Source organism: Scyliorhinus canicula, chromosome 21, assembly GCF_902713615.1.
Source record: "Scyliorhinus canicula chromosome 21, sScyCan1.1, whole genome shotgun sequence".
Taxonomy (NCBI): Eukaryota; Metazoa; Chordata; class Chondrichthyes; order Carcharhiniformes; family Scyliorhinidae; genus Scyliorhinus; species Scyliorhinus canicula.
This window is the reverse complement of record NC_052166.1, coordinates 7,990,627-8,006,067: the sequence shown is the minus strand read 5'-3', so window position 1 is coordinate 8,006,067 and position 15,441 is coordinate 7,990,627. Positions and strand designations below refer to the sequence as shown.

General features: G+C 49.5%; 1 protein-coding gene across 1 annotated transcript in view; it reads right to left on the bottom strand.

Moving 5' to 3' along the window:
• Positions 1-15,398, bottom strand: part of LOC119955917 (serine/threonine-protein kinase A-Raf-like) — a 123,648-nt gene extending 108,250 nt beyond the window's left edge. Inside the window, exons 1-3 of the mRNA XM_038782575.1 lie at positions 15,332-15,398; positions 7,457-7,576; positions 1,209-1,441 (exon numbers count right to left, since the gene is read on the bottom strand). Of these exons, the coding sequence (XP_038638503.1) occupies positions 1,209-1,412 (204 nt within the window). The 5' untranslated portion in view covers positions 1,413-1,441; positions 7,457-7,576; positions 15,332-15,398. The remainder of the gene's footprint in view (positions 1-1,208; positions 1,442-7,456; positions 7,577-15,331) is intronic.
• Positions 15,399-15,441: the final 43 nt, after the last annotated feature.

Sequence of the window (15,441 nt, the reverse complement as noted above, 5' to 3'; positions counted from 1 at the left end):
TTGGACAAGTTGAATGAGAAGGCAAATCCGTGGCAGATGCAGTATCATGTGGGTAAACGCGAGGTTATCCACTTTGGGAGCAAAAATAAGACAGATTATCTGAATGGCTATCGATTGAGAGAGAGGAATGTGCAGCAAGACCCTCGTGTCCTTGTACATCAGTCACTGAAGGGAACCATGCAGGTACAGCAAGAGGTAAAGAAGGCAAATGGTATGCTGGCCTTCATTGCGAGAGGATTCGAGTACAGGAGCTGGAATGGCTTGCTGAATTATTGAGGCCACGCCTGGAATATTGTGTGCAATTTTGGTCTCCTTATCTGAGGAAGGATGTTCTTGTTCTCGGGGGAGTGAAGCGAAGGTTTACCAGACTGATTCCTGGGATGGTGGGAATAATATACGAGGAGAGATTAAATCATTTAGAATTGAATTTGTTGGAATTCAGAAGAATATGGGGGGAATCTATAAAATTCTAACAGGACTGGACAAGGTAGATGCAGGAAGGGTGTTCCCGATGGTGGGGTGTCCAGAACCAGAGTTCACAGTCTGAGGATACAGGGTAGACCATTTACGCAGAGGTGAGGAGAAATTTCCTCACCCAGAGAGTGGAGAGCCTGTGGAATTCGTGACCACAGGAAGTAGCTGAGGCCAAAATATTGTTTGTTTTCAAAAAGCAGTTAGATATAGCACTCGGGGCGAAGGGGAAAATGGGATTAGGCTATTGATCAGTCATGATCATAATGAATGGCTCAAAGGGCCGAATGGCATCCTCCTGCTCCTATTTCCTATGATTCGATATTGGCTGTTCCTTCACTGTCGCTGGGTCAAAATCCTGAAACTCCCTCCTTAATACCTACACCACAAGAGGAGTACAGCGGTTCAAGATGGCAGCTCAGCCACCACTTTCCCAAGGGGCATTTAGGAATGAGCAATAAATGCTGGGCACGGTCAGCAACGCCCAACATCCCAGTGAATGAATAAAACAATGAGTTAAATTTAAGGATTCCAGACAACATCTTCTGAAAATCGCCTCTCCATGGTGCAAACACATCTTCTCAATAGCACGAACGAAACCCACAACGCCTGCAAATGAAAGGCACCTTCAACTGCATCCGAGATCCACCTCTACCCCAGGGAGATGAGAGACACCATTCCTCACCACCATCCCTCCACCCTGCCCCTCACTCTAACAAAAAGTGGACATGACTTACCACAGTGCGCTGCTTGTTGGGCAAGTAGACGCGGACCGTACCCGTGGCTCTGGGCATCTCGCCGGGGCTATGTGCCAGTGGGGTCCGTTGGTAAGGCTGCTGCTCCTGGCCTCCGCTGGGTGTGGAATGCACCGTGCTGATGATCAGGCTGGGGAGGCCATAGCCATTGCTCAGAGCCGGGGAGGATGCCGAGCCCCGCTTCATTCAGGCAGAGACGTTCACCTTGTTTCACCCTGTGAATCAACGGCCATTGGTTAGAGGCTGCGCTGTCTCAATCAATTACCTGTCTCATGGCCAGAGCATGAGAGAAAGTCACATAAGGAAACCTTCATTAAATTCTGGTTGTCATCCCTCCACTGGATGGGAGGCCTTACTGCCTCAACTCCAATATAAAGAGGAAGTGCACTGCATCATCAGGAGACTCAGCGCTAGGGGTGCGGTGCTCGCTCAGTATTCAACCTCTGACAGAGCAGCTCTCCCTCAGTATTAACTCCCCGACAGTACGGCGCGATCTCAGTATTGACTCACCAACGTTGCAGCGCTCCCTCAGTATTAACATTCTGATAATACGGCTCTTACTCAGTACTGACCCTTCAACAGTACGGCACTTCCTCAGCACTGACCCTCTGACAGTGCGGCTCTCCCTCACCACTGACCCTCTGTAAGAGCGGGGGCCCCCTCAGTACTGACCCTCTGACAGTGCGGTGCTCTCTCATTACTGACCCTCAGCGTGGTGCCACCTCATTACTGACCCCCTGAGAATGCGATGCTCCCTTAGCACTGACCTCTGACAGTGCGGCACTCCCTCAGTACTGACCCTCAGACAGTGCAGTGCCCCCTCAGTACTTACCCTCTGACAGTGCAGTACTCCCTGATTACTGACCCTCTGACAGTGCAGTGCTCCCTCAGTACTGACCCTCAAGACAGTGCGATGCTCCCTCAGCACTGACCCTCTGACAGTGCAGTGCTCCCTCAGCACTGACCCTCTGACAGTGCAGTGCTCCCTCAGCACTGACCCTCCGACAGTGCAGCGCTCCCTCAGCACCTACCTTCTGTCTTGTTTAAACTTGTCATCTCTTTAAAGTTTTGTCATATGTTGCCTGTGTTATTATTTAGCAGGACCAGCCTGTGCCGTATGATTCCAGTCACTGTGCTGTTCAGTGAGCATATTGCCAATGACCTGTTGATTTTGGGACCAGTGTAGTACATGCTCAGACTCAGCAGTAAAGGCTTGAATGACCTTATCGGAATCAGATGGGGGCTCACTTCAACTGTCAGTAGCTGAGAAAATACAGTGCAAGTCACCCTTAAGAACCAGAACTACTCTTCCTTATTTACTTCCGTTGATATCGAAGAATTAATCCAAGATCTGTTGCAAGTTGGTTTTGATCTCCTGGGTAGGTTGGCAAATGGCGAGCAGAACTAAACATGACTAAAGGCGAGGATCGATTTACCACAGCGAAGTCCTGAAGTACTAAATCAGCCCAATCTGTCACATCTTTCACTCAAGTTCCCAGCAAGATGAAATTTTTGTGAACTTGTGCAATGCAGGAAGTAACTGAGTGACTCCAAAAATAGCCCTGTTAGTTGTTCTAAAAGTATTTTAAGAGGAATGCACATCAGACAAGCGAGAAGTGCAAGATAAAGGCAGACATTACAGCAAGAGGGAAGTTTCAAAACACGTACAGCACTGGCCCTCGCCAGCCCCAGAGTGTACAGCACAATAAACCCTGCACCGCTACCACAATGTACAGCAGAATAACCCCCGCCAGTATCACACTGTGTTCAGTACAAAACACCAGATCTCTACAACAGTGCACAGTGCAATAACCTAACACCTGTACCACTCAATATACTGACCAATAGCCCCCCCCCACCAGCTGTACCACACAGTCCAGTACAATAACCCCTCGCCTGTCCCACAACCAGTCTACAGTACAAAAACCCCTCGCCTGTCCCACAACCAGTCTACAATACAATAACCCCTCGCCTGTCCCACAACCAGTCTACAGTACAATAACCGCTCGCCTGTCCCACAACCAGTCTACAGTACAATAACCCCTCGCCTGTCCCACAATCAGTCTACAGTACAATAACCCCTCGCCTGTCCCACAACCAGTCTACAGTACAATAACCCCTCGCCTGTCCCACAACCAGTCTACAATACAATAACCCCTCGCCTGTCCCACAATCAGTCTACAGTACAATAACCCCTCGCCTGTCCCACAACCAGTCTACAGTACAACCCCTCGCCTGTCCCACAACCAGTCTACAGTACAATAACCCCTCGCCTGTCCCACAATCAGTCTACAGTACAATAACCCCTCCCCTGTCCCACAACCAGTCTACAATACAATAACCCCTCGCCTGTCCCACAATCAGTCTACAGTACAATAACCCCTCGCCTGTCCCACAACCAGTCTACAGTACAACCCCTCGCCTGTCCCACAACCAGTCTACAGTACAATAACCCCTCGCCTGTCCCACAACCAGTCTACAATACAATAACCCCTCGCCTGTCCCACAACCAGTCTACAGTACAATAACCCCTCGCCTGTCCCACAACCAGTCTACAGTACAATAACCCCTCCCCTGTCCCACAACCAGTCTACAGTACAATAACCCCTCGCCTGTCCCACAACCAGTCTACAGTACAACCCCTCGCCTGTACCACAACCAGTCTACAGTACAATAACCCCTCCCCTGTCCCACAACCAGTCTACAGTACAATAACCCCTCGCCTGTCCCACAACCAGTCTACAGTACAATAACCCCTCGCCTGTACCACAACCAGTCTACAGTACAATAACCCCTCGCCTGTACCACAACCAGTCTACAGTACAATAACCCCTCGCCTGTCCCACAACCATTCTACAATACAATAACCCCTCGCCTGTCCCACAACCAGTCTACAGTACAACCCCTCGCCTGTACCACAACCAGTCTACAGTACAATAACCCCTCCCCTGTCCCACAACCAGTCTACAGTACAATGACCCCTCCCCTGTCCCACAACCAGTCTACAGTACAATAACCCCTCCCCTGTCCCACAACCAGTCTACAATACAATAACCCCTCGCCTGTCCCACAATCAGTCTACAGTACAACCCCTCGCCTGTACCACAACCAGTCTACAGTACAATAACCCCTCCCCTGTCCCACAACCAGTCTACAATACAATAACCCCTCCCCTATCCCACAACCAGTCTACAATACAATAACCCCTCCCCTGTCCCACAACCAGTCTACAATACAATAACCCCTCCCCTGTCCCACAACCAGTCTACAGTACAACAACCCCTCGCCTGTCCCACAACCATTCTACAGTACAATAACCCCTCGCCTGTCCCACAACCAGTCTACAGTACAATAACCCCTTACCTGTATCCCATTGAACACAGTAAAGTTTCCCTTTAGCTGTAGCACTCAGCATAGAGAATAATAAACCCTCACCTGTCCAACACCGAGTGTACAGTACAACAACCCCTCACCTGTAAGGCATTGAGCACAGCACAATAACTCTTCAGCTGTATATTAATCCCGTGCCTGCACCACACCCAAAAGAATTGTACACTAGCTTTCAACTGAACCACATTTTGTACAAAACCCCTGGACCACACCCAGTATGCACAGTACAGTATCCCCTCACCTTTAGCACAGCCAGAATGTAGTACAATAACCCCTCACCTGTAGCATACCCAGCAAATAACCTCTCAACTGGACCACACCCGATATGCACAAAATCACACCCAGTTTATACAGTACAATAAACCCTCACAGTACCACATCCAGTATGGACAGTACAATAACCCCTCTCCTGTACAACATCTAGTAATGTACAGTACAATAACCCTTCACCTGTACCAGACCCACTTTGTACAGTACAGTAACCCCTTGCATGTACACCAAGTACGCAGAGTACAATATCCACTCACCTGTACCACACTCAGTATGTACAGTACTATAACCCCTCGTCTGTACCGTACCCAGTAGGTACAGTTCAATGACCCCCTCGCCTGTACCACTCCAGTGTGTGAAGCATAACAATGCCTCACCTGTACCACACCCAGTATGCACAGTACAATTAACCCCTCACCTGTACCACATTTTGTACAGCACAAAGCCGCTGGATCGCACCCAGTATATACAACACAATATCCACCGCATGTACCATATCCAGTATGGACATTACAATAACCCTTCACCTGTACGACACCCAGTATGTACAGTACAAGTACAATAACCCCTATCCTGCAACATTCCCAGTATGTACAATAACCGCTCTTGTGTAACACATCCAGTATGTACAGTGCAATAAACCCTCTCCTGTACCACATCCAGTATGTACAGTGCAATAAACCCTCTCCTGTACCACATCCAGTATGTACAGTGCAATAAACCCTCTCCTGTACCACATCCAGTATGTACAGTACAATAACCCCTTCTCTGTACCACATCCAGTATGTACAGTACAATAACCCCTCTCCTGCAACACACCTAGTATGTACAATACAATAAATCTCGCCTGTACCACACTAGGTTTTTACAGTACAATAACACCTCGTCTGTACAACATCCAGTATGATCACAACAATAAACCCTCACCTGTGCAACACCCAACATGAACAGTATAATAACCCCTCGCCTATATCACATCCAGTATGTACAGAATAACCCCTTGCCTGCACCACACCCAGTATGTACAGTGCAATATCCACTCGCCTGTACTACACCCAGCATGTAGAGTATAATAACCCCTTGCAAGCACCGCACCCATTATGCACACTCACACCATGTACAGTACAATAAATCCTCATCTGTACCACATCCAGTATGTACAGTACAATAACCTCTCGCCTATACCACACCAGTGTGTACATACCCAGTGTGTACAGTACAATAACCCCTCTCCTGTACCAAACTGTTTGTACAGTACAATAACCCCTGTCCGTACCACATCCAATTTGTACAGTACAATAACCCTTCACCTGTACCACACCCAGTTTATACAGTACAATAACCCCTTGCCTGTACCAAGTGCGCACTGTACAATAAACACTCACCTGTACCACTCAGTATGTACTGTACTATAACCCCTCACCTGTACCATACCCAGTATGTACAGTACAATAACTCCTCACCTGTATCACATCCACTCTGTACAGTATGATAACCCCTCACATGCACCACATCCAGTATGTAGAGCAATAACAATGCCTCACCTGTACCACACCCAGTATGCACAGTACAATAACCCCTCACCTGTACCACATTTCATACAGTACAAAACCCCTGTAACACACCCAGTAAGTACAGCACAATATCCACCGCATGTACCACATCTAGTATGGACAGTATAATAACCCTTCATCTGTCCCACACCCAGTTTTTACAATACAATAACGCCTCGCCTGTAGCACACCAAGTACACACAGTACAATATCAACTTGCCTGTACCATACCCAGTATGTACAGTACAATAAACCCTCGCCTGTACCACATCCAGTATGCACAGTACAATAGTCCCCCATCTGCATACATAGCACAATAATCCCTCACCTGCAACGCACATAACCTGTACAGTACAATAACCTCTCATCTGTACGACACCCTGTATGTACAATACAATAACCTCTCACCTGTACCACACCCAGTATGTACAGTATAATAATCCCTCATCTGTGCAGTACAATAACCGCTCGCCTGTACCACACCCATTATGTACAGTACAATAATCCCTCACCTGCAGCACACCTAATCTGTACAGTACAATAACCTCTTCTTGCACTTAACCCAGTATGTACAGTGCAATAGCCTCTTCCCTTACCTTCCCCACTCCCAGTATACATGCAGTATAATAATTGACAGTTGAACAAGATGTTAAATTAAGATTCTCTGCGTCAAAGAATTGTTGGGTAAGGGGAGGAGGGGTTGAGGTCTGGAGATGCCTTGCCATTCTCCTGGAGCAAAGTTATTTCTCACACATCACGTAACAAAAAGAAAACCACAGTCTAGTTATCATCGCATTGTGGGGTCTTGCTGTGCACAGTCTGCCTTTCCATTATTGCATTCAGTACACCTCAAGTACACATAGTTTTGGGCAGCCCTGAGGTTGTGTAAAGCACTGCCCAAACCAAGTGAAAACTACTTTCAGATTCATCTAACTGAGGGTTCACCAACAAAACTGTGCCTTGTACCTGCCCGCTCCACTCAGTGGCTCATGAAACAAGGTGGGGAAGGGTCTTTACCGGCAGAAAGTGAAGGGAGCTGCACCAGATGCAGGCTGCTAAGGTGGGGAACTCCACGACCTCTCCTACTCCAGAATGAGCGACGCCAATTCGACCACAGGGTGCGGAAAACGTGCCTTCCTGAAACGGGGAAAAGAAACAAGGTAGGTTTGATAACCGGAACTGAACTTCGGACTCAATTGATCGCACCTGAACCCCAGCACTCCCCCCTCTCTCTCTCTCTCCCCCCCCCCACACACGGTGTCCAATCAGCTGGCCCTTCCCCTTCTCCACCTCCATGACAAACACCAACAATCCCATCATTTATCAGATAGTCGTGGGATCTTACTGGTTAGGTGGATTGGCCATGATAAATTGCCCTCAGTGTTCAAAATTGCCCTTAGTATTGGGTGGGGCTACTGGGTTATGGGGATTGGGTGGAGGTGTTGACCTTGGGTAGGGTGCTCTTTCCAAGAGCCGGTGCAGACTCGATGGCCCGAATGGCCTCCTTCTGAACTGTAAATTCTATGAAAGTAAATTCTATGAAAGTTTATGTTGGCTGCTGTGCGCAATAGTACAACACTTCAAAAGTTCTTCACTGGCTATTAAATGCATTGGCACATACCCACAGGTTGTAAGATGTTTCAGGGAAATGCAACTCTTGCTGCGTTCTTGGGGGCTTGTCACGACAGGCTCCAAACCTGACCCCTATTTTCACAAAAGCATTTTTAACTCAAGAGAGAGGTGGAAATGGCCACGGTGGGACTCAAAATATTCCAACCTGGGTCAACTGGGGCAATTTTCTGGGCTTCAAGCTGAGCAACGTGTTTTACAGAGCTTATCCAAACTGGGAATGCACGCTCAGGCACCACTGTTTAAATACAGAGGAAATACAGAGGGTTAGATATGGCGTTCAGATGAAAGGTTATCAAACAAATACTTTGATGTTCTCTCCACACCACAGATGCTGCCTGGCCTGTAATGTATTTCAATCTCTTCTGGGTTTTTAAAATTTATGGTACATCCCTTGTGCGATGCTGTGGAAAGTTCTGCCAAGAGCCAACGTCACATAAGCCTGAAGAGAGGAAACAGGCTTGAAGAGTGTGACCAATTTCAGTGGAACCTATTCGGAGCTTTGACCCTCACTCAGTACACCCCTGTGACATGCTGGAACATTTAGCATTGCAGAGCTGGGGCTCGAGCTTGCTGCAAAGGCAATCAGAAATGCTGCCATGCAAACTGATCGCAGCTCTCAGAGTGAAGGGAGTTTGAGAATATCAGACGAGGGAGATGGAAAAGTGAGTAGAGGAAATCAGAGGATGGAATATTCAGTGAGGCAACTTCAACTCGCCGGGTGACATTCCTCAGCACGTAAGGTGGTGTCAACATATTTAAAATCTGTCAGCTTCACTCGGCAACAGAGAGGCTAATCTCTCTCTGGCTAAAGTAAACAACTTGAGGATTGCCGCTGTGTCCTCACCACAGTATTCATCCCGAGATCCAAAGCCTGGAAAATTTCTTCCAGGAAGGAACAAGGACTAAATAATTCAAAATACGGTCAGAACACAGATCTAACTTTTAAAATTTAGTTCATGCGAACACTTTATACTAATCGTGCACCAGAGGGAGGTTCGCAAGTACTTGTCAGCACAAATCCCAACGTTCGTGACAGGACATATCCACCAACACTGTGTCCCAGTGTTAAAGTGGTAGACCTGTCCCCACGAGAACTGTACCCTAGTGTTATACAGTGACAGATCCGTCCCCACCAGTACTGACCCCAGTGTTATACAGTGACAGACCCATCCCTACCAGTACTGTACCCGTGTTATACAGTGACAGATCCGTCCCCACCAGTACTGTACCCTAGAATTATAGTGACAGACCCATCCCCACCAGTAATGTACCCCAGTGTTATACAGTGACAGACCCGTCCCCACCAGTACTGTACACCAGTGTTATACAGTGACAGATCCGTCCCCACCAGTACTGACCCCAGTGTTATACAGTGACAGACCCATCCCTACCAGTACTGTACCCGTGTTATACAGTGACAGATCCGTCCCCACCAGTACTGTACCCTAGAGTTATAGTGACAGACCCATCCCCACCAGTACTGTACCCCAGTGTTATACAGTGACAGATCAGTCCCCACCAGTACTGTACCCCAGTGTTATACAGTGACAGATCCGTCCCCACCAGTACTGTACCCAGTGTTATACAGTGACAGATCCGTCCCCACCAGTACTGACCCCAGTGTTATAGTGACAGACCCATCCCCACCAGTACCGTACCCAGTGTTATACAGTGACAGATCCGTCCCCACCAGTACTGTACCCCAGTGTTATACAATGACAGGCCCGTCCCCACCAGTACTGTAACCAGTGTTGTACAGTGACAGACTCATCCCCACCAGTATTGTACCCAGTGTTATACAGTGACAGATCCGTCTCCACTAGTACTGACCCCAGTGTTATACAGTGACAGACCCATCCCCAGTAGTACTGAACTCCAGTGTTACAGTGACAGACCTTTCCCATCAGTACTGTACCCGTGTTATACAGTGACAATCAGTCCCCACCAGTAAAGTACCCCAGTGTTATAGTGACAGACATTCCCCACCAGTACTGAACCCCAGTGTTATAGAGTGACAGATCTTTCCCACCAGTACTGTACCCGTGTTATACAGTGACAGACCCATCCCCACCAGCACTATATCCCAGTGTTATACCATAACAAACTGCCCCCATCAGTACTATACCCCAGTGTTATAGTGACAGACCCATCCCCATCAGTACTGTACCCGGGTATTATGCAGTTACAGACCCGTCCCCGCTAGTTCTGTACCCGTGTTATACAGTGACAGACCCACCCGTCCACACCAGTACTGTACTCCAGTGTTATAGTGACAGACCCATCCATCCCCACCAGTACTGTAGCCAAGTTTATCGTGACAGACAGTCCGCACCAGTACTGTACCCCAGTGTTATAGTGACAGACTCGTTCCCACCAGCACTGTATCCCAGTATTATACAGTGACAAACTGTCCCTACCAGTACTGTGCCCCAGTGTTATACAGTGACGACCCATCCCCACCAGTTCTGTATCCCCAGTTATACAGTGACAGACCCTTCCCCAATCCTGTATCAGTGTTATAGTGATAGACCCATCCCCAATGGAACTGTACCACAATGTGATACAGTGACAGACCTGTGCACTGTTACTGTATCCATGTTATAGTGACAGACTCATACCTACCAGTACTGTACCCCAGTGTTATACAGTGACAGCCCCTTCCCCATCAGTACTGTACCCCAGTGTCATAAAGTGAGAGACCCATCCCCACGAGTATGGTACTCCAGTGTTAAACAGTGAGAGACTCACCCCCAACAGTACTGCACTCCAGTGTCATAAGGTTACAGATCCATCCCCACCAGTACTGTGTCCCAGTGTTACAGAGAAAGTCATGACCAGCTACTACTGTATCCCAGTGTTATACAGTGACAGACCTGCCCCACCAGTACTGTATCTGTATCCCAATGTTATACAGTGACAAACTTACCCCCCCAGTACTGTATTTGTGTTTTACACTGACAAACTTACCCCCCACTACTGCACTCGTGTTTTACAGTGACAAACATGCCCCCGCCAGTACTGTATTTGTGTTTTACAGTGACAAACTTACCCCCCCGGTACTGTACTTGTGTTTTACAGTGACAAACTTACCCCTGCCAGTACTGTATTTGTGTTTTACAGTGACAAACTTACCCCCCCAGTACTGCACTCGTGTTTTAGTGACAAACATGCCCCCGCCAGTACTGTATTTTAGTGACAAACATGCCCCCGCCAGTACTGTATTTGTGTTTTACAGTGACAAACATGCCCCCGCCAGTACTGTATTTGTGTTTTACAGTGGCAAACTTACCCCCCCAGTACTGTATTTGTGTTTTACAGTGGCAAACTTACCCCCACCAGTACTGTACTCATGTTTTACACTGACAAACTTACGCTCACCAGTACTGTACACCAACATGATACAGTGACAAAACCTTTCCCCAGTGGGATGCAGACCAGTCCCCACAAATACTGTCTCCTTTCTCACAGTGACAGATTTATGCCCACAGCTACAATACTCCAGTGTTATACTAGAAAACTCTAGCCCTACCAGCTGTACAATGACAGGCCCGTCAACACCAGTATGGTTCCTGTACAGTGACAGACCCATCCCAACTGTACTGCATCCTGGTATTACACAGTGACAGTTCTGTCCCCACAAGTACTGCATGACCAGCCAGTACGGTACCCCAATGGATCACGGGGGCAGTGTTTAGCACTGTTGCTTGACAGCGCCAGGGTCCCAGGTTCAATTCCCATTTGGGTCACTGTCTGTGTGGAGTCTGCGCGTTTTCCCTATGTCTGTGTGGGTTTCTTCCAGGCGCTCCGGTTTCCTATCACAAGTCCCGAAAGACATGCTGTTTGGTAATTTGGACATTCTGAATTCACTCCGTGTACCCAAATTGGCGCCAGAATGTGGAGCCGCGGGGCTTTTCTCAGTAACTTCATTGCAGTCTTAATGTAAGCCTACTTGTGACAATAATGATTATTAGGACAGCATGGTGGCGCAGCAGTTAACACTGCAGTCTCACGGCGCCAAGGACCCAGGTGCGATCCCGGCTCTGGGTCACTGTCCGTGTGGAGTTTGCACATTCTCCCCATGTTTGTGTGGGTTTCGCCCCCACAACACAAAGGTGTGCAAGGTAGGTGGATTGAACACGCTAATTGCCCCTTAATTGGAAAAATTGAATTGGATACTCAAAATGTATTAAAACAGATTATAACTATTATTAGTGTCAGATCTGACCCCACCAGGACGGTACCCAAGTGTTATAGAGACAGACATATCCCCACCAGTACTGAACCCGTGTTCCGGTGGCAGACCCGTCTCTACAAGTCCTCTTCCCTAATGTTATATGTTGGCAGATCTGTCTTCGCCACTACTGCATCCCAGTGTTATACAGTAACAGGCCCGACCTCAGCAATACTGTACCCCAGTTATACAGTAACAGACCTACCCCCACCAGTACGGTACCAATGTTATACAGTGACAGACCCGTCCCCACCAGTACTGAACCCGTGTTATACAGTAACAGACTCAACCTCACCAATACTGTACCCCAGTATTATACAGTAACAGACCTACCCCCACCAGTACAGTACCAATGTTATACAGTGACAGACCCATCCCCACCAGTACTGTACCCCAGTTATACAGTGACAGACCTGTCCTCACCAGTACTATACCCCAGTGTTATGGAGTGAAAGACATGCCCTCACCAGTTCTGTACCTGTGTTATGCAGTGACAGACCTGCCCCCACCAGTGCTGAATTACAGTGGTACACAGTGGGAAATCCATCCCCATCTGTACTGTATTCCCATGTTATACAATGACAGACCCATCCTCACCAGTACTTTACCCCAGTGTTATACAGTGACAGACCCGTTCCCACCAGTAATGTACCCCAGTGTTATACAGTGACAGACCCATCCTCACCAGTACTGTACCCCAGTGTTATACAGTGACAGACCCGTCCCCACCAGTACTATACCCCAGTGTTATGCAGTAACATACCTGCCCCCACCAGTGATGAACTACAGTTTTACACAGTAAGAAATCCGTGCCCACCAGTACTGTACCCCATTGTTACACAATGACAGCACGTCCCCACCAGTACTGTACCCGTGTTATACAGTAACAGACCCATTCCCACCAGTACTGTACCCCACTGTTACACAACGGCAGCACGTCCCACCAGTACTGTACCCATGTTATACAGTGACAGACCCATTCCTACCAGTACTGTACCCCACTGTTACACAACGGCAGCATGTCCCACCAGTACTGTACCTGTATTATACAGTAACAGACCAATCCCCACCAGTACTGTACCCCATTGTTACACAATGACAGCACATCCCCACCAGTATTGTACCCGTGTTATACAGTTAACAGACCCATTCCCACCAGTACTGTGCCTCATGTTGTAGTGACCGGCCTGTCCCAACAGTACTGAAACACCAGTGTTACCAAGTAAAAAAACTTCTCCCCACCCAGTAATTTACCCGTTTTCTAGGGGTTTACAGTTTATAGGTTAGCACTGCTGTCCCACAGCTTCGGGGACCCGGGTTCAATTCCGGAATTGTGTGACTGTGTGGAAATTGCGCACGAGGTGTCAAACTATGTGCCGATTGGCCATGCTAAATTGCCCCATAAAGTCCAAAGGTTAGCTGGGGTTTGGTGACAGTACGGCTAAGTAGGCCTAGGTAGACTGTTCTTTTGAGGGTCGGTGCAGACTCGATGGGCCGACTGGCCTCCTTCTGCAGTGTAGGAATTCTTTGGTTCTATGGGATGTGCCCATTCCTAGTTGCCCTCGAGAAGGTGGTGGTGAGCAGCTTTCCTGAACCACTGCAGTCCATGTGGTGCAGGTACACCCACTGTGCTGTTAGGTAGTGAAGTTCTGGGATTTTAACCCAGTGACAGCTTAGGAACAGCCAATATATTTCCAAGTCAGAGTGTGAGTTACTTGGAGCGGAACCTCCAGGTGATGGTGCTCCCATATATCTGCTGTTCGTCCATTCTAGATAGTAATGCTCATGGGTTTGGAAGGTGCTGCCTAAGGAGCCTTGGTGAGTAGCTGCAGTGCACCTTGTCGATGGTACACACGGCTGCCAATTTGCATTGGATGTTGGAAAGTGGCCATTTACAGAAGGCTAGCAATCGTGGGGGCTGCTTTGTCGTGGAATGTTTGAAGCTTCTTGAATGTTGCTGCACTCATCCAGGCAAGTGGAGAGTATTCTATTGCACTCCGGAATTGTGCCCTACGGAATTGTGGCGGACGGGCTTTGATGAGTCGGGGAGGGGGGGGGGGGGGGGGGGGGGGGTGGGGGGGGGGGGGTTGTCCCTGGATGCCGGAGGGGGTAGGCCCAGGAGGAAGCAGGGGTCTACCCCTGGAGGGAGAAGTGGGCTACCGCTGGATGAAGCAGGGGCAGACCTTGGAGGGCATAGGTGGCAGACTCTGAAGGATAGAGGGGACTGGCTCTGATGGGCAGAGGGGGATGGCTCCGGTGGGCACAGCAGGCTGACCGTGATCGGTGGGGGTGGGGGCTGGCTCTGCTGGGGAAGGAATTTGACCCCAGAGGGAGGAGTTTGATCCTGTGGTGGAAAAGAGAAGGGGTGGGGGGAGTTGGTACGGGGGGGGGGGTTGGGGTATGCATTGGCCTGGGGGGGGGGGGGGGAGGGGGGGGGAATGGGGAAAGGGGTTGACCCCGAGGGGGGGAAAGGGGTTGACCCCTGGGGGGGGCAAGGGGGTTGACCCCAGGGGGAGGGAGGGGGTTGACCCCTGGGGGGGAGGGGAGGGGAGGGGAAGGGAGTTGACCCCTGGGAGAGGGAGGGGGTTGACCCCTGGGGGAAGGGGGTTGACCCCTGGGAAGGTGGTAAGGGTGTTGACCCCTGGGGTGTGGTAAGGGGGTTGACCCCTGGGGGGTGGTAAGGGGGTTGACCCCTGGGGGGTGGTAAGGGGGTTGACCCCCTGGGGGTTTGGTAAGGGGGTTGACCCCTGGGGGGTGGTAAGGGGGTTGACCCCCTGGGGGTTTGGTAAGGGGGTTGATCCCTGGGGGGTGGTAAGGGATTGACCCCTGGGGGGGTGGTAAGGGGGTTGACCGGGGAGAGGGCGGGATAACTCGGAAAGTTGCGGTCACTGGATTTACTTTGTTGCTGTCAAACCCAAGTCCTATTTTCCCTCTCGGGGAGTAAACCCCACCCCAGCAGCCACTGGACACCCTCTCTCTCCCTCTCAGAAGTCCGCTCTCGCCTGTCCCCCTCTCCGTCTGCCACTCACCTAATTAACCTGCGCCATCTTAGCCTCCTCTGGCCGTCCGCTGAATCCCGCCCCCAGGCCCAGCTCCCATTGGCTGCACCGTGCACTTCTCCCGATGACTATTGGCTACT